The sequence below is a fragment of the Oryzias latipes genome, chromosome 9 (assembly GCF_002234675.1).
Source record: "Oryzias latipes chromosome 9, ASM223467v1".
In the NCBI taxonomy this organism is placed as follows: domain Eukaryota; kingdom Metazoa; phylum Chordata; class Actinopteri; order Beloniformes; family Adrianichthyidae; genus Oryzias; species Oryzias latipes.
The window spans coordinates 13,682,581-13,710,006 of NC_019867.2; the positions used below are offsets into that span (position 1 = coordinate 13,682,581).

The 27,426-nt window shown below is 38.9% G+C and overlaps 2 protein-coding genes across 4 annotated transcripts; both read left to right on the forward strand.

Annotated features, from left to right (window-relative positions):
* Positions 1–349: 349 nt before the first annotated feature.
* LOC101162218 (endoplasmic reticulum aminopeptidase 2) lies at positions 350–9,370 on the forward strand. 3 transcript variants are annotated; one of them, XM_011479227.3, is made up of 21 exons: positions 2,024–2,108; positions 2,531–2,855; positions 2,953–3,139; positions 3,215–3,384; positions 3,609–3,747; positions 3,823–3,957; positions 4,064–4,184; positions 4,263–4,417; positions 4,492–4,605; positions 4,704–4,835; positions 5,025–5,156; positions 5,950–6,018; positions 6,109–6,284; positions 6,370–6,449; positions 6,535–6,718; positions 6,825–6,981; positions 7,060–7,244; positions 7,442–7,603; positions 7,765–7,905; positions 8,447–8,528; positions 8,969–9,370. In XM_011479227.3, the coding sequence occupies exons 2-21, from the start codon at positions 2,686–2,688 to the stop codon at positions 9,113–9,115; spliced, it is 2,838 nt and encodes a 945-aa protein (XP_011477529.1). In that variant the 5' UTR covers positions 2,024–2,108; positions 2,531–2,685; the 3' UTR covers positions 9,116–9,370. The 3 variants fall into 3 exon arrangements, with proteins under 3 accessions (XP_011477528.1, XP_011477529.1, XP_011477526.1); XM_011479226.2 differs by lacking the exon at positions 2,024–2,108 and adding an exon at positions 350–476 and having other exon boundaries at positions 4,064–4,417; XM_011479224.3 differs by having other exon boundaries at positions 4,064–4,417.
* A 2,981-nt stretch (positions 9,371–12,351) lies between these two features.
* Positions 12,352–25,754, forward strand: LOC101154957 (leucyl and cystinyl aminopeptidase). The gene is made up of 23 exons (XM_020705975.2): positions 12,352–12,547; positions 12,656–12,792; positions 15,970–16,064; positions 16,663–16,865; positions 17,604–17,715; positions 17,803–18,060; positions 18,137–18,327; positions 18,463–18,601; positions 19,300–19,434; positions 19,562–19,682; positions 19,775–19,926; positions 19,998–20,111; positions 20,198–20,329; positions 20,459–20,593; positions 21,583–21,737; positions 21,817–21,905; positions 21,988–22,171; positions 22,249–22,405; positions 22,787–22,968; positions 23,156–23,317; positions 23,397–23,537; positions 23,614–23,695; positions 23,773–25,754. Exons 2-23 carry the CDS (start codon positions 12,765–12,767, stop codon positions 23,950–23,952), a joined length of 3,147 nt encoding a protein of 1,048 aa, XP_020561634.1. The 5' UTR covers positions 12,352–12,547; positions 12,656–12,764; the 3' UTR covers positions 23,953–25,754.
* The last annotated feature ends 1,672 nt before the right edge of the window (positions 25,755–27,426 follow it).

Here is a 27,426-nt window from a genome sequence, read left to right on the forward strand (position 1 = left end):
GCGAAACATTTTGAAATAATAAATAGTCTTTTGAGCTTACCAGTCCACAAGTAGATTATAGGCAGGTAAAAAAGTCCACGGGTCGGTTCAGTCATGGCCTTGTTGAAGTTGTTGTGACTCTTCAGATCCCTGTGTGTAACTGCCTGCTCTCTTTGTGTGTCTCCTGTGTGAGTGTGTTACATAAGACCACACCATTTGGCTTTTCCAGGCGCATTGCATCATGGGGGATTGACATGTCTCATTGTTGTGACCTTATACTAAGAATGCAACCCCCTCACTCCCCCCTCGGCACACAGGCAAACCTCAACGCATAGAGTCATAGAAAACAGAGAGAAGGAAAGGACAACTTCAGCTCTGAATATTTTAAGTTTTATGAAAACCCCAGAGAAGTGAGGAAAAGACTGTCATGGAGACTACAGGCATTGAAGAGCAACTTTACAGCTAGAGACACACCTGCTGCGGCTGTTAGATCTGAGGTGAGATGATATCAAAACACCCAGAACATTAGGCAACACCTGCACGCGCAGACACACAGAGCTTGGAAAGCTGACTTTTCTCCCAGTTTGTGGCAATTCAGAATGTCAGACACTTGTTCATTTCATTTTGTTCACCACTGTAGTAAAATAATTCAACACACGCATACCAAAATAAAAATATAAACATGTAATCTTTATTGGTGGGTTCACTTTAAATAGACAACTGTTTCTGTAATGCTTAGGAATCTGCAACACTTTACAAAAGTGGGAGACTCATACATACATTGAAAAAAATGAGTGACTCTAAACCAATCTTTTTCCACATCTGCTCTGATGTAAGAGCTTATTTATGCTCACATGATTAATGACTGAATAATAACAAGAAACAAAACACCCATATGGCACAAGGCAGTTTTCTTACAGAGAAAATAAAAGGTGTTTTACAGAGAGACAAGATGCACACACAATTGAAATAACATTCCATATGCCAATAAAACTACCATTGTAAAAACATTTCACCATTGCAACACTAAAATTAGAAAAAAATAATAAGTAAAAGAAAATGTGGTTAAGAAAATAAGATGAAAAACAACACTGGGCCATATGTAAAACTAATTAACAGAAATTAAAAAAAAAAGTGTAGTTGGTTTCCCTTCAAAAATTCAGAAATGAAGTATAACTTTAAATCATTGTAAAGTTTTTATGGTATAAATTTATAATCCATATCAAATTAAATTAAATTAAATTAAATTAAATTAAATTAAATTAAATTAAATTAAATTAAATTAAATTAAATTAAATTAAATTAAATTAAATTAAATTAAATTAAATTAAATTAAATTAAATTAAATTAAATTAAATTAAATTAAATTAAATTAAATTAAATTAAATTAAATTAAATTAAATTAAATTAAATTATACTATATCATATTGTATTATATTATATTGTATTATTATCTAACAATCTAAATTTAATTCATTAATTATTTAGGGAAGTTTGAGCTAAAGAAGATTGACATAATTTTTTTGCCCAAAATTTTTTACTTTTTAAATAAATACATCTATTCTAAAATAATTGTGTTCACGTGTACTATTAGAGATACAGGTAACAAAGCTTGTTAAGGAATCTTAATATAAAGTGTTACCGAGATACAATTATTTTAGATCAATTGATCTAGATCAGCCAAAAAACTACAATTAACACTAATTAGGCCTCAACTCTGAAAGTTGCTTTGAAAGTTACATGGATTCCATTTAGTCCTTTGTCCTCCCCCTGATTTTATTAATTCAACTTTTTGACCCAGACATGCTGAAAAAACTTTTGAAACACTATTAAACCACTGGGTTTTCTTTCACTTTTATGGCCTTATCCAACCCCTAAATACATTTTTTTATTTGCATATCAAAATAACCAGCAGCCTTTAAAAACACTTCTTCATATCAGAAGTCCATGTCAATAATTAGGTACCACTTTTGCTCCACTGGCCCCAACAATGTGCGTCAAGTGCGCACGAAGCATCACCTCCTCTGCGCAAGCGCAAAAATGATGCGCTCGGTGATAAGGGACAAACCAGAAACAGAAAGTGAAACAGTAGCGCCGAGCTGAAGCGCTAGGAAGCTAAAGTGACTGAGGTGATTTTCTTTCTTTTTTCGTAAAAATAAAAAGCAGCACAGCGCGCTCAGCACAATTGTTTCACAAAGTGCTGATTTCTAGCATTTTGCCAAACAATACATGTCATTGAGTGAGCGCGAGGCTTCAGTCGGGTACGTCCCGTCAGTGTTACCTGAATTGAACCTGTGGCCTCACTTACTGATAGCTCAGTCGTCGGGTTTAATATTTTAACTTACTTGCTTGAGTCGCATTGGGGAAAATATGTTAAATATATTTAAGTAAATCAGGCCAAATTTGTGAAAAGTAGCAGAAAATGTGTTTGCGACAGCAAACGGTTTGTTGGCAGGTTTTCTCCAGTGCTGCAATGCACTTCAATGGTTATAGAATTTGTTTTTAAAAAGTTGAATGGATGTATTACGTTTTCTTGTTTCCTTCTTTGCAGGTTTTAAGAGAAGAAGCTCTGGAAACCTGATTTTTTTTTTTTTAAAAAAAAGCTTGTCCCCTTTGTAGTTGGTCACTGATTTGGATGCTATGATTTGAGAATTAACTGTGATTTTAGCTGAAAACTAAATAAAACTGGCTGAAGGTTGATTTGCAATGGCCTCGATAAAGCTGTTGGAGCTCTTGCTATGCAGTTTCTTCCTGGTTGGGTGTCACTCCTCCCAGAGTTCACAGCAGGTGTCAAGTGCACCTCATCCCAAAGGGGAGCCATCTCCTCTGGGGGAGGATAACTTGTCCTTTCCCTGGAGCCGTCTTCGTCTGCCCAGGTATGCCTCCCACAGGCTTTTTTAACATTCAAAAAATCAACACTATGGAATTTCTTTGACAGACTTACCTGAAGAAAGATATGTCTCTTCACCACAGGTACATCATTCCTCTTCACTATCATCTCGTCCTGCAGCCCAACCTGACAACTCTCCGTTTCACTGGTTCAGTCCAGATCCAGATTGACGTCCAGAACAATTCAAATTGGGTTGTGTTGCATAGCAAGGATTTACAGATTTCCAAAGCCACCATCTTGGACCACAACTTTGCTCATCTAACAGACCAGGTGGTGCTAAATCCCGTGGGATCACTTTGTTGTCTTTGTTTCAAATGTCAACCCTCCAATTTCCTTTTGTTATAGGTCCTCCCAGTTCTTCATAACCCTTCCCATGAGCAGATTGGAATTTTTTCCCCCAGGGTGCTCAGCAGCGGGCAGAAGTATTTTCTGTATATTGAATTTGGGGCAGAATTTGCTGAGGGGTTCTATGGCTTTTATAAAAGCACATATAAGACCAGTAAAGGAGAAACCCGGTAAGAAAACTTAGATTTTTTTTTACAATATCTAGTATATATGATCTTTTTTATAAATCAGTACTCAGCACTTCTGCGACAGACTGGCGACCTGTCCGGGATGCCCCCTGCCTTTGCTCACAAGTGGCTGGGATAGACTCTGGCAACCCCGTGACCCCGAAAGGGGATAAACGTAAGAAGATGAATGAATGAGCACTCAGCACTTGTGTTTTTTTTCTTATTAGAACTTTAGCTTCAACCCACTTTGAGCCCACAAGTGCCCGAATGGCATTCCCGTGTTTCGACGAGCCAAGCTTCAAAGCCAATTTCTCCATTCAAATAAGGAGGAGTCCACAATACATTTCTCTTTCCAACATGCCGATAGTGAGTTTTACGTCATAATATGGTGGGTCAGAATTGGGACTGTGTTTAAGTATGTTTGGTGCGTCTCTTGTGCAGGTGAAGACAGTGGAACTACACGGTGGCCTGCTCGAAGATCACTTTGCTCCAAGTGTAAAAATGAGCACCTACCTCGTGGCCTTCGTCATTTGTGATTTCAAATCAGTCACAGCAACAACTGCATCAGGAATAAAGGTTTGGTCTCAAGGACAATATTCACTTTTTACAGTTTTGTTATTAATTTGTCATGAATGCAGATATAGTGATCAGTGTTTTTTTTTCTTTTCAAAATGCATTATAGGTGTCCATCTATGCTGCCCCTGAGAAGTGGGAGCAAACCCACTATGCCCTGGAGGTTGCTGTCAAAATGTTAGATTTCTATGAGGAGTATTTTAATATTCCCTATCCTTTACCCAAACAAGGTTTGACATTTGCTTTTGTTTGTTTTTTCCTTTTTTCTTCTCCAGTCCTCGCTATAACCCATATTTTGTTTATGTCAGATCTTATTGCTATCCCAGACTTCCAGTCTGGAGCAATGGAAAACTGGGGGCTAACAACCTACAGAGAAACCAGCCTTCTCTATGATCCCCTCACCTCCTCAGTCTCTGATAAACTTTGGGTTACTATGGTGATTGGCCATGAGCTTGCCCATCAGGTGAGAGCTTGAAGGAGTGTCTGTTCTGAAGCTCAATATGTGCATCCCTTAAAATCAATGTTGCTTGCCTGCAGTGGTTTGGTAACTTAGTAACGATGAAGTGGTGGAATGACATCTGGCTGAATGAGGGATTTGCCAGGTATATGGAATACATTTCGGTGGAGGCCACGTATCCCAACTTGAAAGTGGTGAGTGCATTGAATACATTCATGTCTCTGATTAATCATCTTAAAGGGAACAAAAATAAAGAGGAAGCACTTTCATGTCCTGAACTTGTTTTTAACAGGAGGAGTATCTGCTGCACACTTGTTTTGCAGCCATTGGACACGACTCCTTAAACTCCTCCCGGCCGATATCAAGCCCTGCAGAGAACCCCACCCAGATCAAGGAAATGTTTGACACAGTTTCCTATGACAAGGTATGATAAGTCTTACAACTGGTCTTAATGGTGACTTTAACTATAGTGTGTCATATCTAGTTTCCTTAGTCTAGTTTTAAGATGATAGAGAAGAAAAATGTTAAAAGCATTTGAGGCTGGTTTTGTTGCAAAAGATTTATGTCAGCTCCAAAAACTGTACATTCTTTTTTCTTCTTTTCATCATTCTAGGGAGCATGTGTCCTTCACATGCTGAGACATTTTTTGACAGATGAGGTGTTTCAGAGCGGGATAGTGCGATATCTCCGCAAGTACAGCTTTGGAAATGCTCAAAATCAGGATCTGTGGGACAGTCTGGCTAATGTAAGGCTCGATGGCAGATTTCCTTTTTTCTGTTTGTTTTTATCTAAAGCTGTTTCTCCTTTCACTGTGAAGTTTTTGTTACTTTTTTTAAGATATACAGTATAGATTGATTTAAAGTAAATAAATGCAGCATTTTTATGTGAAACACAAGAAACAAAGCTGCAGCAAATTCATGTGCCAACTTTCAGAAGGCTATTAAGTTAGCATTGATTTGCACTGCTGACCCGTTAACATCAATAAATGCTAACCCGTTAACATCAATAAAGTTATGAATATGCATTGTCAGCATAGTCATAGCTGATGGTTTCTTGTTTAAAAGAATATAGCTGAGCTTTACTGTTCTATAAGCTAAAGGAGGCTTGTGTTACAGCCCAATGACTTCAAATAAATTCAGTCTTGTTTTCCAAATTGAAATCCCAATGCCAAGGGGAAATAAGAAAACTAAAACTTTAAAGCTCAGAGGGTTGGTTATGTTATTTGTAAGTGCTTTCATAGAAGAATGTGTAATGTAATATTGTGGTAGCATGTCCCTTTGACCGAATGTAAGCAAATATAGCAGTTTTCCATATTATTTTAAGATAAGATAAGAAAAAGGTACTTAATTGATCCCAGCTTGGGAAATTGTATTTACTATTTATTAGTGCTTTGTTTGAGTGACTGACTAAATGCTAAATTACCTTTCAAGCAACATTTTTAATGGCCCAACGTTAAAAATTGAGATTTTATGAAAACTGGAGAATTTAAAACTTAATATATTTGAAAAGAAAATATTCTCCTCTGCTTTGTTTTGCAGACATGCTCAGAGGAGGAGTTCATCTCAGGAAAACACTGTTACAACCGAGACCAGAGCAACAAGAATGCAGTGTGTAAACATCGAAACATCCACCTATTTCTACCTTACTATGTACTCTAATTATTGTTGTATTAACTGAGCATTTTCCTTTGCTTGTAGTACCTGTTTGCAGGGGAACATCTGGACCTGACAGCCATAATGAACACCTGGACCCTGCAGAAAGGTATTCCTCTGGTAACTGTGACCAGGAAGGGCCCTCTACTGCTGCTCAGACAACACAGGTTTTTGAAGACAGTGCTGCCTTCTGACCCTCAGTGGTCATCGTTGCAGCAGGGGTCAGTATGTCAGTTAAACTTTTCAGTAATGTTCAATCTGGGGATCATTTCAGATTTCTCATACTGACGCTCCCCTTTTCGGTAGTTTCCTGTGGCACATACCTCTGACATACAGGACCGATGCTTCAAGCATCATTCACAGACACTTGATGACATCAACTTCAGGTAAAACAGAAAACTTTTGCCATTATAAATGTTACTTTTTATTTTTCCTATAAGTTTTTTCCCCCTTTCCTATAATTTCTGTTAGACAGCATACACATAGGAGAGGAGGCCAGCTGGGTGAAGATAAACTCTGACATGACGGGCTATTATGTGGTTCATTATGAGGATGATGGCTGGGATGTAATGGCTAAACTGATGAGAGAAAACCACACAGCTCTGAGCTACAAAGACAGGACTCACCTGATCCACAACGCATTTCAATTAGTCTCGTAAGTATTAGTGCAATCATGTGTGACAATAAGGAATGTTGTGCTTTTCTATATGTACGTATGGCAGACTATAATGTGAATATAAGCTAGATATTTCTATCTAAAGGGCAGGCCATCTGTCACTCAACAAAGCCATGGACTTAATTGGTTATCTTCAACTGGAGAAACACACAGTTCCCCTCCTTGAAGGACTGGGCTACCTGGAGGCCTTTTATAACCTAATAGAGAAAATTGATGAGCTTGAATTGACAAAAGATCTGGGGGTAAGAAGAGGACAACCCTTACCATGCATGCTTGCTAATGACATTTTTTTAATGCCTCTGCATGTTTTTTTCTTCTAGAGGTACATCCTGTACTTTTTCCGTGCTGTCATTGACCAGCAAACATGGAGCGACAGCGGCTCTGTGTCAGAGCGACGGCTCAGGTCGGAGGTGCTGTCACTGGCGTGTCACTTGGATTACCCCCCCTGTCTGGAACGGGCAAATCAGCACTTTCAAGAATGGCTTCAATCAAATGGAACACTCAAGTGTGTCTAAATCATATAGCAGGAAAAAATTCACCAGAAAAAGTCTGCAACAATATAATAATAAGCCTGAACAGCAGTCACTTTGATTTTAGACGTTTATGCAGAAACTAAGGTTTAATTTTGATTGCAGTGTTTATAAAATATTTATAATACGCTTAAACATACTTAAGGATCTTCTCTGCTTGTATGGACTCCAGCCTTCCCACAGATGTGGCCGAGACTGTGTACTCAGTGGGAGCTCAGCACGACCATGGCTGGAACTCACTCTTGGACACTTACAAGATTTCCCTCTCTGAAGCCCAAAAAAACAAGATCCTGCAAGCATTAACCAGCAGCAGAGACACTGGGAAACTCCTAAGGTGCAGGATGTTTATTTGCCTTTTTTTAAGCATTTAACTTCGCCATCTTGAGTCAAACATAAGTTAATGCTTGGACACACCAAATTAAGAATAAATATGAACCAAAAAAGCTGTTTTGATGTATCACCGTTTGATTCCCGATTCTGTATGCTTGTGTGCAGACTGCTGCAGCTGGGTCTGGAGGGGAAAGTAATCCGCTCACAGGACCTGTCCAGTCTGATTCTGATGGTGGCCAGGAACCCGAAGGGACACTACCTTGCATGGAACTTTGTCAAAAAGAACTGGGACGAACTTGTTGAAAAGTTAGTATTCGTAATTGGAAAGATGGAAAACACTAAAACCAACTTTTCCAAATGATATACGACTTTTTGTTCTTCGTTTTGTGTTTTAGAGTTTGCAAGTGTTTTTGTTTCATTTTACAAAAAAATGGTGAAAGAAAACTGGATTTGAGTATCAAAGCAGTCTAAAACTGAGGTTAATGATTCTTCAGTACCTGGAAACTAATTTAATACTGGACACAAAGTTTTAAAAATCCTTTCCATCCATTTTCCAAACCCATTTTATCTCTTCTGGGGTCATGGAATTGCTGGAGCCAATCCCGGCTACTGTTGGGCAAAGGCAGGGTACACTCTGGACAGGTCACCAGTCTGTCACAGGGCCACACATTCAAACAAACTCTCATACACACCTTTGGAGAATTTGGAATCATGGATTAACCTATGAAGCATGGTTTTGGACTGTGGTAGGAAGGCGTAGTTCCCTGAGAAAACACACATACAGGAGGAGAACATGAAAACGCAGTTTTGAGAATGCAAATATGGAAACGTTTTGTTTCTTTTGCAGGCTCCAGTTGGGTTCATTTTGCATCAGACACATCCTTATTGGGACCACTGGACAGTTTTCTTCTCCAGATGATCTCACCGAGGTAAATTTACAAATGAGCAGTTATTACCAGTTTATGAATGTATATTATACTATTAGTATTGTCATTATATGGTAAAAACATTCCTAAAAAGTTCCTCTAGAAATTAAAGATTTTCTGCTTTTTCCCTCAAAATAAATCCAGATGCTATTTTTGAATGATATACTACTGCAGAGTTCAATGAACATGTATGAGACTTATTTAAATTAGAAAATGTTTCATGCTCTGTATGCATAAGTACAAATTTGTCTATATACGACTAAGAGTAATTAGTATGTAATCATTTTCATGTGTATATAAAAGTATGCATTTATTTCTCTTTTACTTACTTTTCCTATTAAATCAGAATTTATCACCCAAAATGTGATCTATTTAAGTACAAATGTATCTCTGTTGTTTGTCTTCTCTGGTATTTTTGTGTTGATTGCTGCTCTAACCCTCAGGTGCAGCTGTTTTTTGAGTCTATCAAAGAACAGGCGTCTCAGCTGAGAGCCACACAGATTGCTTTGGACAATATGAAGAAAAATATTCGCTGGATTCAGAGGAACTTGGAAACTCTCAGAAAGTGGCTGAACGAGCAGATAAAATGAAAGCTGAGCAGACCAGCACAACAACATGCCATTATTTCTGATGTTTTTCTGATTTTTCTTACGGGAAGGGTGTTTCACAACGGCAAATATTGATTCTTTTGTACACTAAAAAAGCAAATTTATAAGTAAAAAAAACTTCTGGTGGCTGAGATGTGTGTTTGACAAAGAGAGGAGACCTCCATTCCAAAGCAATATTAAATTTAGTGTTGATGGACTTTATACCAAAAAGACAATAAAATGGGTTTGTTTTAACAACTTGATGTGTGTTATTTGATCTAAAACATGCATAACTCTGGGGTGTGCACACATATGTTGTGCACATTCTTAATGTTCATCTACCCATGTGAATAACTATGTGAGTTTTCCTGTTACTTAAAAAAAAACAATGGTCAGGAAAAACAACTTTAAAATCCCATTCGAATTACCTTTTAATCTATTTTCAATACATTCCCAGTAGTCTTTTAGTTATGCCTTATTTAGCCCAAATAAAATAAAATAAACATGTCGTTTTCTAGGACATAGTTTCTGCAGAGCGGCAGTATTTCATTAAAAATTCGCCTCTGAGTTGTGGGCGGGGCTGGTTCATGGCCACCCCCATAAACCGACATCCATCATTTACGGGCTCTCCCACTAGTTTACAGGCCCTCACACCCCCAACCTAACAGTAATAGGGTTACAAAATGGTGAGCTGGCATCCGTTTTGAGCCAGATGCCAGCTCGGACGAGGAAAAAAAAGACGTACAGTGGTGGACAAAATTAGTTGGAACCTGTATCCAAAGAACCCAGAACAACCTCCAAAGACATTAAAGGTGAACTCTTAGATCAAGGTACATCAGTGTCAGATCGCACCATTCATCGTTGTTTGAGCCAGAGTGGACTTCATGGAGACGACCAAGGATGACACCACTGTAGAAGGGAAATCATAGGCACATCAGCTCTATTTTCGTAGACAAAAAAATGAAGCATATACAACCAAAAGAACACTGTCCCTACTGTGAAACATGGAGGAGGCTCAGTTCTGTTTTGGGGCTGCTTTGCTGCATCTGGCACAGGGTGTCTTGAAGTTGTGCAAGGTAAAATGAAATCTCCAGATTATCAATGCATTCTGGATAGAAATGTGCTGCCTAGTGTCAGAAAGCTTGGTCTCAGTTGCAGGTCATGGGTCTTCCAACAGGACAACGATCCAGAACACACAGCCAAAAAACCCCAAGAATGGCTAAGAGAAAAGCGTTGGACTATTCTGAAGTGGCCTTCTATGAGCCCAGATCTGAATCCCATTGAACATCTGTGAAAGGAGCTGAAATATGCCATTTGGAGAAGACACCCGTCAAACCTGAGACAACTGGAGCAGTTTGCTCATGAGGAGTGGGCCAAAATACCTGTCGACAGGTGCAGAAGGCTCATTGACATATACAGAAACCGTTTCATTGCAGTGATTGCCTCAAAAGGTTGTGCAACAAAATATTAAGTTGTGGGTACCATCATTTGTGTCTAGCCCTATTTCATTAGTTTGTTTTTTTAAATAATTCTGTTAATCAACAACTCACAAGCAATAGCTGATTTTGATTATTTAATTTTCAATAACTTTTAATTTATTGTAATTAATTTAATTTATAATTTGAACGTTTCAAGTCATTTCAGTGAGCATTGTGGACAATTTTGTCCACCACTGCACATGGATCTATTTGTCTATAAGCTGATGCATCAACATGGAGTGAAGCAGGAAGCTTGTGGCTTGCCATTGTAGACCTTATGCCACATCTGCAGGCTTTGTCAAACTGTATTTTTTGTCTGCTCCTGATTCATACCGATTTGAATGAAGAAATACTCAAATGCAATTTTAAGTGCCTGGACTCCTTGGGAAAAACATTCTTAATTTCAATGGGACATTACCTGAGTAAATAAAGGTAAAATAAAATATACAATACAAACCAAAAGTTTGGTGGACACACCTTCTCAGTCAGAGTTTTCTTTATTTTTATGACTATGGAAATTGTAGATTCATACTGAAGGCATCAAAACTGTGAATTAACACATTTGGAATTATATACATAACAAAAAAGTGTGAAACAACTGAAAATATGTCATATTCTAGGTTCTTCAAAGTAGACACCTTTTGCGTTGATTACTGCTTTGCACACTCTTGGTATTCTCTTGATGAGCTTTAAGAGGTGGTCACCTGAAATGTTTTTCACTTCACAGGTGTGCCCTGTCAGGTTTAATAAGTGTGATTTCTTGCCTTATAAATGGGGTTGGGACCATCAGTTGTGTTGGGCAGAAGTCAGGTGGATACACAGCTGATAGTCCTATTGAATAGACTGTTAGAATTTGTATAATGGCAAGAAAGAAATGTTGAATATAAACATAAATGTATTTCATGTCACTTGATAGAAAAGAATCAGACATTGCTTAAAACTCCTGAATCTTTAAAAAGAACAATAATTAAATGATTTCCGATTCCCAGAGTCAGAACTAAACAAGGGGTATCAGTGTTTCAATATTCTGCAGCTAAAATCTGGAACAGCCTCCCTGAAGTCGTAAGACAGGCCTCTTCTGTGTTCATGTTCAAATCTAGACTTAAAACATTTCTGTTTAGCCGTGTATATGACTGAAAGGTTTCTTTTAAAGTAAATTTTACGTTGATTATTTCTATGATGTATTGTGATTTTAATGCATTTTTCTGTTTTGTGAAGCACATTGAATTACTTTGTGTAGGAATTGTGCTATACAAATAAACTTGCCTTGCCTTGCCTTGCCTTCCGTAACTGTCAAGGAAAGTTTAGGAAAGCTAAATGTTGCTTCAGCTCTGAGAAATATAGGAAGATTTAGATTAGGACTCAAAGGCAGCTGTAGAAAACTCTATGGTTATGCTCTTGTTCTTGGATTTGTGTGACGTGAAGTACTCCTCTTTAAATAATGTTTGATTATTCAGATTTATATGGAGTTTGCATAAAATGACATTTGTGAATCAGAGCGTGTGTATTTGTGAAATAGGTTGTGTGCATTTCTGATTATTGAGACTGAATTGACTCCATAGATTTAGGGTTTAAACGAGGTGTTAAAACAGCCAATTTGAGTGACCTATTTAATTTAGCCAATTATTATGACTGATCACAACTGAACAAAGTTACTGAATGTAATTTATAATTTAAATCAATATAAATCCAAGCTGTCGGTAGGCGTTCCTGCCACGCCCACCACCAGTCTGATCCAATCAGATGTCAGCATTCTCATTTGATGGGAGGCTGTCAACAACAGCTTTGGAGAGGAGAAGAGTGCAATTTGCTCGTATTACTTATGTTTATATTAGACACATTGTAGCGTTTCAAGCGTAAATATTTTCTTTTTGGCGGACTATTAAGATGTATTATCATATCTTTCCAACAAGAATGTATTTGCACTGAAATTATGGAAATCGGCTAAGTCGTAATTGTGAGAAGTTAGCTAGTCCAGATAGCCTCTACGTAGTTTTAGCTAACGCGGTTGTACAGTGGAGCTGTTTACTGTGTGTGTGTGTGTGTGTGTGTGTGTGTGTGGTAGACTGAGGCAGGCTGTGGGGCGCAGGAACACCATCCCGCCTGTTAAGGTCCCAACACCGACACGTTTTCCAGTTTTTGGGACTCGCGGAGGCCTTTGACGTTCTTTCGAGATGGATCTGTTTGGAGCGAACGGCTCAGGTGAGGACGGAACACGATGCGACCAGAGTGACGGGGAGCTAACAGCAGCAGGCCGGCTAATAACTCCAGGAACACGGGAAGCAACCTCACTGACAGTGACATTCATTCGAGGACATGATGTTGAGAAGGGAGGGAATGCTAAAAAAAAAGTTAAAAAGCCGCTCGCTGTTCTCCTGGCGTCAAGTTTAGATCACGTTTGAAGAATTTCGTGATGCTAATTTTACTAACAATCCTTGGTGTCACTTCAGAAGCTCTGACTGATGACTCGATAGCAATTTTTATCTCTAATCTGTCAAACATAAACGTGCTCAAACAACAACACAAGTTTGTGACAGCATAAACGATAAAATATACTTTCCCACTTGTTTCTCCTTTAAAGCGTTTTTGTCAAAGTAAAGCTTCTCAAGTATTTTAGAAATCTGTCTTTCTATTAAAATGTATAAAAAAATGAAGCTGTGTGCTCAGTTTAGTCAATGTACCAAATAAATTATTAGCTCCTCTAGATCTGCTGACCATTAGTAGGTTTATTTAATCAAAAATAGATTTTTTTGGGCACCCATCACGGCAGATTTCCCTTAAACAGGAAGAACCTTCTTAACAAATCTCGGCGGGTTGACTTCCTTATTTAGTCGACAGTGACATTCAGTACAGAAGTATACTTGCCTTTTACAGTCTCATTGAGATAATAGTCAAATCAGCATTCTGCATCACATAAGGGATGTCTAAAGCTGGTGTTCCTGCTTAAAATGACACATAAAAAATATGACACGCTGGCCAAGCTTGAACAAGCCAACCATCTGTTCAGTAACTCCAAATGTGCCTTAACAAATGCATTCACTAAACACACAGTCCATAAAAATGAGCTTTAACTATTTGTTTGCACAAACCCAACATATAATCTTGTATAATGTGCCTTAAACAATGGACATTTGCAGCGTTGAGTCAGAAATGTATGTAAAAAAAAAAAAAAAAGACAGTCATATATTTAATTTCACTTTCATTGCATGTTTGGGCGACCACCTTACAGTGAGTGGATGCCTAACTGAATGTGTGAGTTATCTTTAGGGGTAAAAAAATGTCTCCCATTACAAAAACAATTCCCCTACGTGTCTCTGTGATATGTTATTTTGTCATAAACTCCTCTAAACAGTACATGGAATCTAAGTACTTAGCTCCTGGTTATTATTAGACCTTCATACCACAGTAATGTCTGCCCATGACAGTGAGACTGTTGCACTCATGTTAGAAACTCTACTGAGCTAACAATAGCCAAAGACTCACTCTTAATCTACTTCATAGAGTCGCAGATGCTTCGTTTTCCTGCTATTGAGTACTCACTTTACCTACTTTCTACTTTCCTCTCCTGTCCTGTAAATAATGAGTGGTTTTCCACATCCACTATAGGCGTGTATATCGATTGTGAGGCACCAAGGCAGACATGCACTGCTTCTCTGCTTGGGTTATTCAATTAGGAAGCTCAACATGCCTCTGATTGTTTGGAGAATTGCTGGGGAAAGAATGTGGATGCCGAAGAAGCAGAAGAAATGCCTCAAAACAAGACCTAAGTCTTGTCTGAACGCTAAAGTAGTACGTTTTGAGTAGGCGGCTGTACTCTGCAGTCTGTGAAGACTTTGAATATTTGTTGCTTTTTTGAGCAAAGTCTGAAACTGCTTCCTCACTTGATTAACTTTACCAGAGTGAAACTGTTGATGAAATTAATAAAATGAGTTAAAGAGTGTTTTTGAAAGCGCGATAAATTTATTATTAGTAGGCAACTTGAACAACCTGTTTTTTGTAGGTCAGGCTGTCACAGAAAAGGAAAGACGTTCAAACAGAAATTTACAGGAATTAACTGAATTGTGGCATGTGACTTTAAATTCCCTTTGTTTTTACTTATAAACTGATCATCCTACTTTACAACAGCGTGTTTTTCATTGAAAGATGGATTCAAGCCCCTCCAGCTCTCATTTGTGTCTACAAAGAAGCAAAGCAAACAAAGGGGTTGCGGATACTGCTAAACGTGAGATCATGTTTATGTGAAGGCATGGTGAAAGCACGCAGGAAGTAAGAGCATTTCCTCATACCCTGAAAGACAGAGAGGACAAGACACTGGTACTGAAACCTCTGTGCAGCCCTATCGCAAGCCAGTGAAAAACTCTTTCTTTACACCAAACAAAAAGTGGATTTTAGTTCTTATCCATTTTTGAGTACACCTACTGACAGCTCCTTCTGGAGATCTGTAAAGTTTATTCTGTGTCTTCTACTAAACAAGGTATTATTTTGTGTGGTTAACTTTAGCAAAAAAGCTAAAAAGTTACAACTACAAATGTGGTGTTTTTACTTTTTCTATTCTTGAACTCCCACTCAATCATTTTTTGATCTATTTTAAATGTAGCCCCAGTGCTCTTTTTAATATTAATTATTTGTTTTTAGGAAAAATAAAAAATCTGTTGTTTTTTAGGGCAAAGTTTCTGCAGAGCAGCAAGAGTTCATTAGAAATTCACCTGTGAATTGTGGGAGGGACTGTTGGCACGGAGCAAGCTTGCCCACGCTTCCTATTATCTATATGTGTTTACACGCTCTCCTGCCACCTTACAGCCCATAAACTAAAATTAGCGGTGCAACGAAAATGGCAAGCAGTGTTGGAGCCATCCAGCTGTACAGTTTTGAGCCAAATGTCAGCTCAGAAGAGGAAAATGAAGACGTACATGGATCTAGTCTATGAGCGCATGCATTAGTATGGAGTGAAGTAGGGAGCTTGTGGCTCGCTGTTGTTGGTTCTACGTCACACATATAAACTTTTTTGAAATTTATTTTTTGTTGGCTCCTGATTTCATAGCGGTTTGAAAGAAGAAATACTCAGAAATGCAATTTTGAGCTTAATTTTCTTTAATTATGTGAAAAGTGCCACAAGAGGATGGTAAAAAATGCCAAAAACACTTTTCTCATCACAGTGGGTCTTTCAAGTTTGCTTTATTTTCTAGGAAAGATTTGCATTTACATTAATATTAGGTCACAAGGAAGCCAGAATAAAACAATTCTTGCCATCTGCAGCCAAAGTTGCTGCACTGAAGAAGCTAAAGAACTATTTGAATAAAGCGCCCCATGTTTAGCTGAAGATGAAATAGAAAAAATAGAATAAAAGCAAATAAATGGGCTTTTTCTGTGTGTTTGCAGAGAGTGCTAACCTTCCAAGGAACATGATCGAGAACAGCATGTTTGAAGAAGAGCCTGATGTGGTGGATTTGGCCAAGGACACCACTGAGTTTCCTGTATGCCACATTTTATTTGTTGGTGACGTGATCTAAAACTTTATTCTTCCATGAATCACAGACACTCATTGTGGAATGTCCTAGGCTGATGATGGCAATCACATGGGCAAAAGCTAAGTGTATAGGATGCTAAAGGTGGCCACCATCCGTGATGCCTTCATATCCCCTCGGATAAAAAAGTTTCAGTTCATGCAGCACTTTTTGAAACAATCCCACCACATATGCCTTTAGAGTTTAAGGCCAATCCCACATAAGGGGAATTGTTTTTTCAAAGAGATGCCAGCTTCATTTATTTAACATTAAAGCTGGAAAAAAAGTAGCAAGCAAAATGGAAAAGTCGACACTTAAGTTGTTTTAATGTCATTTAGTAAAAGGTTTTCTGAGCCCATGGTTAAAACTTTTATCTGCCTAATCTCAATAAAAGCATTGGCTCTAACCCGCTGTGGCTTCAAATGAACTTAATTTCTCTAGTTTCTTTTCATTGATAGCTAAACGAAGCTGTTGGTACTAGAGCTGCTGTTAACCTGGGAGGGATTCCCTTTAATAACATGGGGAGTTTCATTGTCGCCTGACAGTGTGTCGTATTCGCTCTCTCTAGACCTTTCCTGCTCTTGACCCGGACGAGATCACGTATGAGCCCCGCAGCTCCCGCTTACTGGTGCGAGGTCTGGGGGAAAACGACATGGATGAGGATGAGGAGGACTGTGAGTCCTCAGCTCGCCTCCTCGGCATGTCCTTCATGAACCGGAGCTCTTCCCACAGACCCAGCTCCTCTCCTTACACTCGACAGTCTCCTTCGAGGTAACGCACTGGGACGCCCATCATTTGGATGCAGCTCACTGTTTTCATGACGTTTTACTGTGCTAGGTCTGGCTCTGTAAACAGGGTTATTAATTTAAACCAAATAAAAAAGGTGTTTTCAAAAACACTCTAGTAAAGTTTTCCAAAGCTGGATGGAAAAAAAGACAGAGAACATAAATGGATAAAAAAATCCAACTTTATATTTTTATAACAGCAGGAAAAATTAATCAAGCAGTACTGAGAAACACAGATTTGCAATAAAATGCGTACAACGTTCCCTTGCTATATTGCAGTTCACCTTTTGCAGTCTTCCTGATTTTTCTCAGTGCAATTATGCTTTTTTATTTTTATTTTTAAAGCGCTCTGTGTTCTGCGTCCTCATTGGCTGTAATTGTCAATCAGACTTCTGTACAGGTTACGTTCAGTTTGCTAAATCTACATAAACCTTTAAAAGTGAGCAGATCTTTGTTTTCATTATATATCTATAATACTGGACTTATTTTGCCAAGAAAGTTTAAACATTTGAGAGTTTATAAAATAATGAAAAGTGAGAAAAACATTTTGTGTGAAAGGTGCTGAACAAAACTACAATGTTGTTCAGTTTAAATGTGAGGATAAACAGTAGTTTACACTTGTCTGTCAATATTTGTTTACTCCACTGCGCCTTATTACAGTTTATTCTATATAGGAAGAACTAAAGTAGTGCTGAACCTTTTTTTTTTTTTTTTCTTGGTTTAGGTCATGTTCTCGACCTACAGCCCGAACCATGGTTGCATGTGTGTTGTTCCTGGTTATTGTAGCTTCTATGACAATGGTACTGTACTTTCTGCCTGGCTGCACCTTTACCAAGGTACAGATAACGCTTAGTTCTCCTAACTTTTTTCTTAGTCAGATGCTCTTTGGTCTGTCACATATCATCCCTTTTTTTCTCCTGCAGGAAGGTTGTCCTAAGCGAAATAAGACAACTCCTCTGGAGCCGGTCTACCCTTTGTCCACTAACGGGGAACTGTTTCCATGGACGCAGCTCCGCCTACCTCAGAGCGTACATCCTCTCAGCTACGAGCTCATTTTGACCCCTGACCTTGACAACATGACCTTTGCTGGCATAGCTGTTATAAACATGTCTGTACTGCACAACACAAACCGCATCGTCCTGCATGGGTTAAATCTAAACATCAGCAACGCTACTTTTAAGGTAAGACTGAAATAGGATACTTTTCACTTAATTTTAAACACTTGTTGTTTGACAGTAAATATTTCCTCTCTTACAGATTGATGACGGACCGGCCAGTAATGTTACAGTACTGCAGTATAAGGCTAATCAGCAGATTGCTGTAAAGTTCACAGAAGACTTGAAAGCAGGCCAGTACTGTGTTTTGACCCTGACTTACTCCGCCAACCTCTCAAGCACATATGATGGTTTCTACAGCAGCTCCTATACTGATAAAAGTGGAACAAAACAGTAAGTTTGGCCAGCAGCTGTGAAGTTATTATTAAGACAGGATGTGCTGTTTTTGTATTCAGTTCAAATCACAATCGTAAACATTTTGCTGAAGTGTTGTTAATAAAGTTATTATTGATTCTCTATTGATTCCAGCATTCTGGCAGCAACCCAGTTTGAGCCACTGTCGGCCCGGAAGGCCTTCCCTTGTTTTGATGAACCCGCTTTCAAAGCCACTTTTCTGATCAAAATCAACAGAAAACAAAACTACACAACTCTTTCCAACATGCCTCAGGTACTGGAAAACCTCTGATTAGATTAGTAAAGTAATGATTTAAAGATCCTACCGTGTTTTATTTTGTTTTTATTGTTTTTTTTATAAAGTCTCTATAAATCTTTCGGATTGTCATAAAAGAAGTACATCCTTTCACGTGTAGGTATTGGTTTCATAGTATATGAAAAAAGAGCTCTTTACCAGGTTTTAAGACAAAGTAGACAGCCTGGCTTGGGAAACGCCAACTAAAGAAAACCGTAGCCCTACAGCAGATGCAGTTTGAAAAAATTATAGTTTTATTTAAATTTTGTAAATTCAATCTCTCAGATATCTGGAAGAGATAGTTTATTTATTTAAAGAATTCACTTTTCTTTACATTTACTGAACCGTTGATACTATTTGAGTGTTCTTATAGTCACACATTTTCTAAATGAGTGTTGTGTTTTGGATCTTTGTCTTGATGCGTAACTCGTTCTGTGTTCAACTTTAACCAGCTGGAGGCAGCTGCTGGCTACATGTAATCCTCCGGTACATCCAACCCAGTTTGGCAAAGTTCTCCCCTCCTTACCAGAAAGATTAGCAGCTAGACAGATGAATACCAAAGTGCTTGAAAATAATTTTCTAACTTTTCTCAGCCTGACAGCAACAACAGCAGCTTAAGATTAGGTCTATATAGTTCCAAAACTATATTAATAACCTCCTTGTATTATATGTTTCAGAGCGAAAGCAGACTTCTTCCCAGTGGCCTTTTTCAGGATGAGTTTGAAAGGACCAGTGTCAACATGAGCACATACCTGGTGGCCTTCGTTGTCGCCAACTTCTCAGCCGTCCGCAAAAATGTTTCAGAAACCTTGGTAGGTCTGGGGGCCACCTTAGCTGTGGGTTTAGACTGTGCATTCCTCTGTGCGTCGTACCTGCATCAAGGCTCTAGCACACACATCCCTGTGCTGTATACATTTGCTGAGAGTGTGCTGGTTTCAGGTGTCTGTGTACTCTGTGCCAGAGAAGACAGAGCACACCAGGTATGCTCTGGAAGCAGCCTCCAAACTGCTGGAGTTTTACAACACTTTCTTTGATATTGATTATCCGCTCAAGAAGCTCGGTAAGCAGTCACCTGCACACTTCTTACCTTTTATTTTCCCCATTTTTTTTTTTTTTTTTTTTTACTCTGACAATTTACCCTTCCTTCGTCAGATTTGGTTGCCATTCCCGACTTCCTGGCTGGAGCAATGGAGAACTGGGGGCTCATTACGTTCCGGGAGACCACCTTACTGGTGGGCAAAGATTCCTCCCCTCTGGAAAAACAAGTAGTTGCCTCTGTCGTAGCGCATGAGCTCGCACACCAGGTAGCGCTTTCTTCTTTGAAGTTGTCAAAGACGTTGACCGTCCTGCAGTTGCTCACCCCACCTCGTTGCAGTGGTTTGGAAATCTGGTGACCATGAGGTGGTGGAACGACCTGTGGCTCAACGAAGGCTTCGCTACGTACATGCAATATTTGTCACTGCAGAGAGTGTTTCCTGAGCTCCAAGCTGTAAGTATACGATCCAGGAAAGGCTTTTTGTTTTTTTTCTGATAGACATTTTCTCTACTAAACAGACCTTTTATGTGAACTCGCAGGAAATCTTATTTCTGTCGGTAAGATTCAGAGTCATGGACAAAGATGCTCTGATCTCCTCCCACCCGGTGTCAACTGCAGTTGTCACACCAGATCAAGTGGAAGAGATGTTTGATTCAGTTTCCTACGAAAAGGTACTTCCTTTCTTTATTAATGTGCTTTAAACTGGCTTGGCTTTATTACTTTAGTGAGGAAAAACAAACTTGTTGCTCAGGAAATTCTACTGTAAGCGTTTTTTAAAGATGCTTTCTCTCTGTTTAAAGGGGGCTTCTATTCTCCTGATGCTCAACGCTTACCTCCCGGGGGAGCAGCAGTTCAGAAAGGGAATCATTCAGTATCTTAAACAGTTCAGCGGGTCGAACACTGAGACCAATAACCTCTGGGACAGCCTCACTCAGGTGTGTATGTGTGGTCACCTTGCATGAACCAGATTTTTTATCCTATGGGCATTTATGCCATTTTTACAAGATAACAAAAGTGTGGATAACATTTTGAGGGATGTTTAAAAAACCCTGATGAAGTCATGTTTTTGGTGTTTTTAACATGTTCTTTTGCCATTTTGCTATTCTATTCATAATGGAGAACATGCATAAAGACAATTAATCTTAAAATAGCATTTCTGAATATTTCTTTATACAAAGTATTGTGATTCAGGAGCAGAAGAAAGAATTTCGTTGGAAAAAGATTGTATTTGTTATGTAGAAAATACACTGGGTGGGCCACAAGCTCCCTGCTCTGCTCTATTCTGATGTATCCACTTTCAGACAAATAGTTGTACGTCTTTGTTTTCCTCAGCTGAGCTGAGCTGAGATGTGGCTTCAAAACTGTATGGCTGGATAGCTTCAATATTGCTCCACATTTTCGCTGCAGGTCGGGGTTGTGAGGGGCTGTAAGCCAGCAGGAGAACATGTAAAGAGAGTCTCATTTATGAGTGACGATAAGGGGGGTGGGATTGCTCTGCCTTAGTAGTCCCACCAACAACTAAGAGGCAAATTTTAAAGAACTCCTGCTGCAGAAATTATGTCCCAGAAAATGACAGATTTTTTTGATTTCACCATAACGCCATAATCATAATTAAAAGACCAAGGGAATGCTGTTAAAATAGATCAAAGAATGATTGGAGTGGGATTTTAAATCTCTCAAAGCAGACGGGATAATTCTCCATTCAGTCTATAGAACTCTTAGTTCAGTTTATTTTTAATTAAAAAACAAAGGTTTTAATAAGTAAAATAGGAATAAATGTTCCCAATTGTTTCATTTTCTTTCTTTTTTTTTACATAGAATGTGGATATATTGTTTGTGTATCAAAGAGTTCTGGCATCTCCATTAGTGTAACAGCTAAAACAACATGTTTTAGGTTTTATTGTTGTTGTCTCTGTGTTTTGAGGTCTCAACTCCACACCAGAATGTGTCAGAAATGATGAGCTCCTGGACGTCACAGAAAGGCTTTCCGTTAGTCAGTGTGAGCCGCAAGGGGGACGAGGTGACCCTCACACAGGAGCACTTCCTCCTCACACCTGCCAACGCCTCGCACACCTCCAGGTGGGGTTTTTTTTTCCCCCCAACACACACAGGTCACGGACTTGCAGCAAAAACCTGACTGAAGTCTGATTGTGTTTAGCTTGTGGGAAATCCCGGTGACGTACGTCAATGACAGCTGCAGCGTGGGTCCGGAGTGCCGGCAGAATTTCCTTCTGAAGGCCAAGTCAGGTAAAGTGAAAACACCTGCCTTAAAGGCTGAAATAAGGGGTTTAGGTTATGAATTAGAAACATTTTTCTTCTGTCATTTCAGGTACTTTTAAGGTGCCAGAAAGTGTGAAGTGGCTGAAGCTGAACTATCAAAACACAGGATACTACATAGTTGACTATGGAGATGACGGCTGGACTGCTCTCATCAACGCTTTGTCTACAAATATCAGCATCCTAACATTTGAGGACCGTGCCTCGCTCATACACAACATTTTTGCTCTCTCCAGGTATAAATGACACCACAAACAACCAATTGACAACACTTTTTAAAACCAAAATCCTCATTGACTTTTGTGTTTGATAGACAGGGACGTGTGTCCTTTCGCCGAGTCCTCAGCCTGTTGAACTACACATACAAAGAAACAGAGACAGCTCCTGTGACAGAGGCTCTGCTCCAGCTCAATAACATCTACAGGCTGCTGGAAAAAAGACAGGAGTTTGATCTTATGTCTTGCATGAAGGTGCAGTACATTTAATACATGCATATAAGCTCATTTTGTTGCCCCTGACATCAAAGATCTGTTGGGGCAAATCTGAACATCAAAAAAGCAAAACCTATGTCAGTAACTTTTGTATCGCACATCCCTGACAAACCCTGTTTAGATTTACTTTAGTTAATAATTAATTAGGTAAAATTATTGTAATTTTTTAAATCAGAGGTAAAATTTTTATCTTTTAGGGGTCAGTCAGTTGTTTAGCAACAATTTCACCACAATTACCTCATTTTTAAATAGCAGTTAAATACTCATTTTAGTAAAAGTTTTAACTTTTTAGGCTTTTTAATGCAGTGTCGGTGCGTTTGCTTCTCCTAATGCAACATTATATTTTCTAAAATCCAACAGACGTACATTTTGGATCACTTTGGTGCTTTGATGGACAACCAAACTTGGGGTGAAGAGGAGAATTTGTCCAAACAGGAGCTGCGCTCTGCCCTCTTAAGTATGGCGTGCGGTCTGGAAAAAGAAAACTGCACTCAGTCAGCCAATGACATGTTCAAACAATATGTGTCAAACCAGACGCGGCGGTAAGTAAAGAACAAGAGAATCTGATGATGTTGTCCAAGTTGTGACCTTTGTATGGTCATATAGTCTAAACCTTTTTCTTTTTTAAACAAACAAAAGTGCTAAGATCTGACCATAAAATTTAAGAACAAGGCCAGAGCAGTTGGAATTACAGTTTTTTCAAACATTTCTTAATATTTACTTTTGAAGGATTCCGGGAGATCTGCAGCAAGTTGTCTTCTCGGTGGCTGCACAGTCACGTGCAGACTGGTTGATTTTGTACGACATTTACAAACAGTCCACCGTTGATGCAGAGAAGCGGAACATGCTACTCGGTCTGGCATCCACTCAGGACACACAGCTTTTAGCAAAGTAAGACAGTCTGACGGCATGACAAGGGTTTGAAAGGCTTTCTGCCTGCAGCATATCCACCTTTACCCTATCTGTCCAGGATACTTAATGAAGGTCTGAAAGGGGACGTCATCCAAACCCAGGAGCTGCCTTTGATCATCAACACTGTTTCTAGAGGCTTTGCAGGTTATCTGTTTGCATGGGATTTTGTCCAAGTCAACTGGGACCGCCTCATAGAAAAGTGAGCATTAGTCTTGTGTGAACTGGAAATATTCAAGTCAGAGCAGCGTCTGAGCGTTGGTTTCTTTGCCTTTTAGATTCCTCGTGGGCTCCTTTGCCATTCAGACAATCATCAAATCTGTAACTTCACAATTCTCCACGCAAGCTCATCTCGATCAAGTAAGCTTTTAAAGCTATTTATCAATGAAAACATTTGCTTTGTTTGTGAGCTTGATATTTGATGTGTTTTTGTGTAGGTGAAGGCCTTCTTCTCCAGTCTGCAGGAGCGTGGCTCTCAGATGAGGAGCGTGCAGGAAGCTTTAGAAACAATCAGACTGAACCAACTCTGGATGGAGAGGAACCTGTCCACGCTACGAGAGTTGCTTACAAAAATCCAATCTCAACCTCAGAAACAAGAGCCTGGGGTGTCTCATTAAGATGGTGAAACATTTGCACTATTGTAGGGTTGACTCAGAACTCCCAGCCTCCAGATTAGAGTGGTAATCAGTGGCAATATCTTGGTGGACTGGGTGCTGGATTTGTTTTTTGAGGCTACTCCTATTAGTTGTACTCGATCGCTCAGGGTGGCTCTGGCTGTGTGTCTGACAGTGGGTCGTCGGGCTAAACACACACTCCTCATGTTTTATGCTGTCGACCAAAACTCTGGCAGTATTCATCTAAAGTTCACGCCAGAGCAGACAATCATGCTGCAAATAGATTGTTTTATTCCAGCTGGATCTCAGGCACTCTGCCACTCCAAAATGCAGTGTCTGCAAACGTCAATATTCTTCAAGTTCCATGCAAAGATGCAGCTGTCAGGGTTTCCTCAACAGCGACAAACTGAAAACGCGAAAGTGCTTAAAACACTCCTGCAAGCTGATGCATTTGCTCATCATGGTTGGGCTTGACTATTCACTGGCATAAAATACCAAACTTGAGTTGACATCAATTGAATGTACTAATAAACCTTCCCACTGTGCACCGTAGTGGATGTACCGACAACCAGTGCAGGTTAAATCAACAACCATTGTGTCTTAGAGCGGAGGCAACGCACACTGGAACCAAATGGCCATTTCTTGTTTTCTTGTTTTTTTTGTTTCTTTCTTCCAGCCATTAAAACACATTTTTATCTCTGATCAACATGTTTTGTTTTATTTTTACCAGCTGTGGAGAAAGACTTTCAACTCCATACGCTTGTAAATTGTAATTATAATGTAAATATTGGTAACTTTAAATACAACCTGCTTTTGGATTTGTTGTTTTAAACATTGTGAAGTATTTGAAGGTTTTGTTTTCTGTTGTGTTGATAGATTCTTGAGGAACTGATGATGATTCAGGAGCTTTCGTTTTGGGTTTAAAGATAGCAAAATGGGTCTATCTTGATGAATGTTGCATTATAAGGGCTAGTGTCCAAAGTAAGGGATCTGCATTGAAAATCTCTCCAGAAATTTGTTGCTCATCAGCCAAAAGATGCACAAGTTACTCCAGTATTTGCCACACTTTTGTCACTCCTCAGAATGTCTTTCTTTTCCACGTTTGGCAAGGACAGGTGTACATTTGAGGTGGTATTCTTGCGGTTAAATTCCTTGTTGAGTTCATTCAGCTTTTAGGTCCCACGATGCATTTGTCAATCAGAATATGTGTGTTTAAAGCAAGTGCCGTTGAATGTTACAGACCGCTCTGAAGCTTCTTTTGATTGCACCGTTAGCTCATTCAGTTCTGATGGGTATGTTTGTGACTGCCAATGATTGGTGACATGGGAGTTTGTTTACAACCAAACAAACACGTGTGGGATCAGCTTCAGGGGAAATTAAATTAGTCTCATGCTTATTTGTTTATAGAGTGTTTATAGAGAAGTTTCAGTGAGAATGTAGACTTGCCAAACCCTCAAAGCCCATGTGTTTTGTCCACCTTCATACATTTCTTCTGTTTCCAAGTTGTATTGTGACAAATGTGGTGGGGAATCAAGTATATGTTGAGTCCATTATGTTGGTACTTTTTTTTTCTTTTGCACTGGAAAAACTGGCACAGGATAGTTTTGGTTCGGCTCTTCATGTGAGCAAAACACACATAAGCTAACTTTTGAATCCAAGTCGCATAATTCTTATGGTTCCCTGAGGTTCTTTTGTTGGTCATCTGTTTCTATGCTTTAATTCTGTTTGTTTACTGAAACAATGCTGAAGTTGCGTTCAGTGACTACACTCCAAATAAAGCTCAGCTTCAACCACTCTCCTCACTATCATTGCCTCAACTGTGTTACTACTTCTACTGTCACCTGAATTTACAATAGAGTGAAACATTAAATATTAATTGAAAACCTGTTTGCAAATATAAATATGTTTTTAAAAGATGGGATATATGATTGTTTTAACCTGAAAATTTGACATCTTTGAGCATTTAGCAGCACTGATTTAAAGAAAAAGAATTAACATTACCACCAGAGGGCACTCTAGTTATGAAGGTTTTAGTTTTATGCATCGTAGTCCAACTTTACTATTCATACTGTTATTGATTCACGTACAGCATCAGTTCATATGGTTTGACAACTTAGTAAACTATGCGGAGGTGTGAACAGTTTCAATTTTTTGTTCACTTGCTGCAAAAACAGATTTTCATAAGTTATGATAAAGTAGTGAACCCAAATAAAAACACACAAAGAGCTAATTCCTTTTAAATATTTGTTTTTTTTAATATTTCAACATCTTCAATTTTATAGACTCCTATTAAATACATTTTCTAAATACACAAACAGTTGGAAAAACTTTACAGCTCACAGAAAACCACACAGAAGAAAGAGTCAAAGCAAAAATTAAGAAAACCCAAATTAAAAGACAGAAAAACCAGTGATCTGAATACAGCAGAAAAGGTCAGTGAAGGCCACACCAGCCAGTTTGGGTTCTTTACAAGGTGCAGCCAATTAAGCTCATTGACTGGTGGCCCAGCACCAGCAAAGCGCCAGGGACATGACACAACCCAACATGAAGAGGTTGTCTCCAAATTTGAGTCCATCTTGTGCAAACCTTTAAAGTTAAGGATTCAAAGAATTAGTCTGGTCAAAGTAAAGAAGAATCACTCAGTCGACCTTTACCATGCTGCAGTATCTGGTTATCTTCCACCATCTTCAGTGGGTAACATGCAACTAAACCCTTAAAAAAAACATGAAAATGTCTGATCTCAATTACCAAATCAAACTCAACAAAAAAGTGAAATACTCTACTGGTGGCAGCTTGTAAAATGAACATTTCCCAACTGATTGAAAGGACTCAATGTATTTCAAGAGAAGTAATTAATTTAAAACTAGTTGTCACAACACAAATTTGGTCAGTTCCACTTGACCAATTTCTTCCCCCCTTTGTGCAGAAAACCCCACTGGACCAGTACCAAATGACTGCCAAACAAGGATGACAATAGGTGTGGCACTCTGGTGCATTGCTTTCCACACTTAAAGATAAAAATTATTCACAAAGAGTGTGTAAACATCCATACCCTAAAGGTCATAGGAAAAAGTACACAGCTCCCTCACAAGCATCTTTAAATACACCTGTAAACCATACACAGTTGTGTCACTGAAGGCGTGACTGGAAAACCAAAAGTCTTAAGCCCCTGAGGGGGGCTTAAGACAGGAGTGTCCAAACCTTTTGCAAAGACAGCCAGATTTGGTGAGATGAAACCGTGTTTTTGGGCCAAGCATTCAGCCTGCAATCAGTAACTATTTTAGTAAGATTAAATGCTTATGAACAGTTTATTGAACAATTTTATTGCATTGGTATTTTTATTTCTTCACATAGAACACAAACACATCAAAATACATTTTAGAATGACTGTGAAGTCCACATTTAAAGACTAGAAGTAAAAGAATAGAAATAAAAAGTCTGTCTTACGGAGCCCTCCAGGTGCCACTGGTTACAAAA

Excerpts from the sequence above, each read along its gene's own strand:
- LOC101162218 (XM_011479226.2), top strand. The coding sequence starts at position 2,686 with ATGGCCTCGATAAAGCTGTTGGAGCTCTTGCTATGCAGTTTCTTCCTG. Across the intron at positions 6,285-6,369 it reads TGGTCATCGTTGCAGCAGGG|TTTCCTGTGGCACATACCTC; the intron begins GTCAGTATGTCA and ends CCTTTTCGGTAG. Across the intron at positions 8,529-8,968 it reads CTCCAGATGATCTCACCGAG|GTGCAGCTGTTTTTTGAGTC; the intron begins GTAAATTTACAA and ends TCTAACCCTCAG.
- LOC101154957 (XM_020705975.2), top strand. The coding sequence starts at position 12,765 with ATGGATCTGTTTGGAGCGAACGGCTCAG. Across the intron at positions 19,683-19,774 it reads TTATCCGCTCAAGAAGCTCG|ATTTGGTTGCCATTCCCGAC; the intron begins GTAAGCAGTCAC and ends TTCCTTCGTCAG. Across the intron at positions 22,406-22,786 it reads ATCTTATGTCTTGCATGAAG|ACGTACATTTTGGATCACTT; the intron begins GTGCAGTACATT and ends AAAATCCAACAG.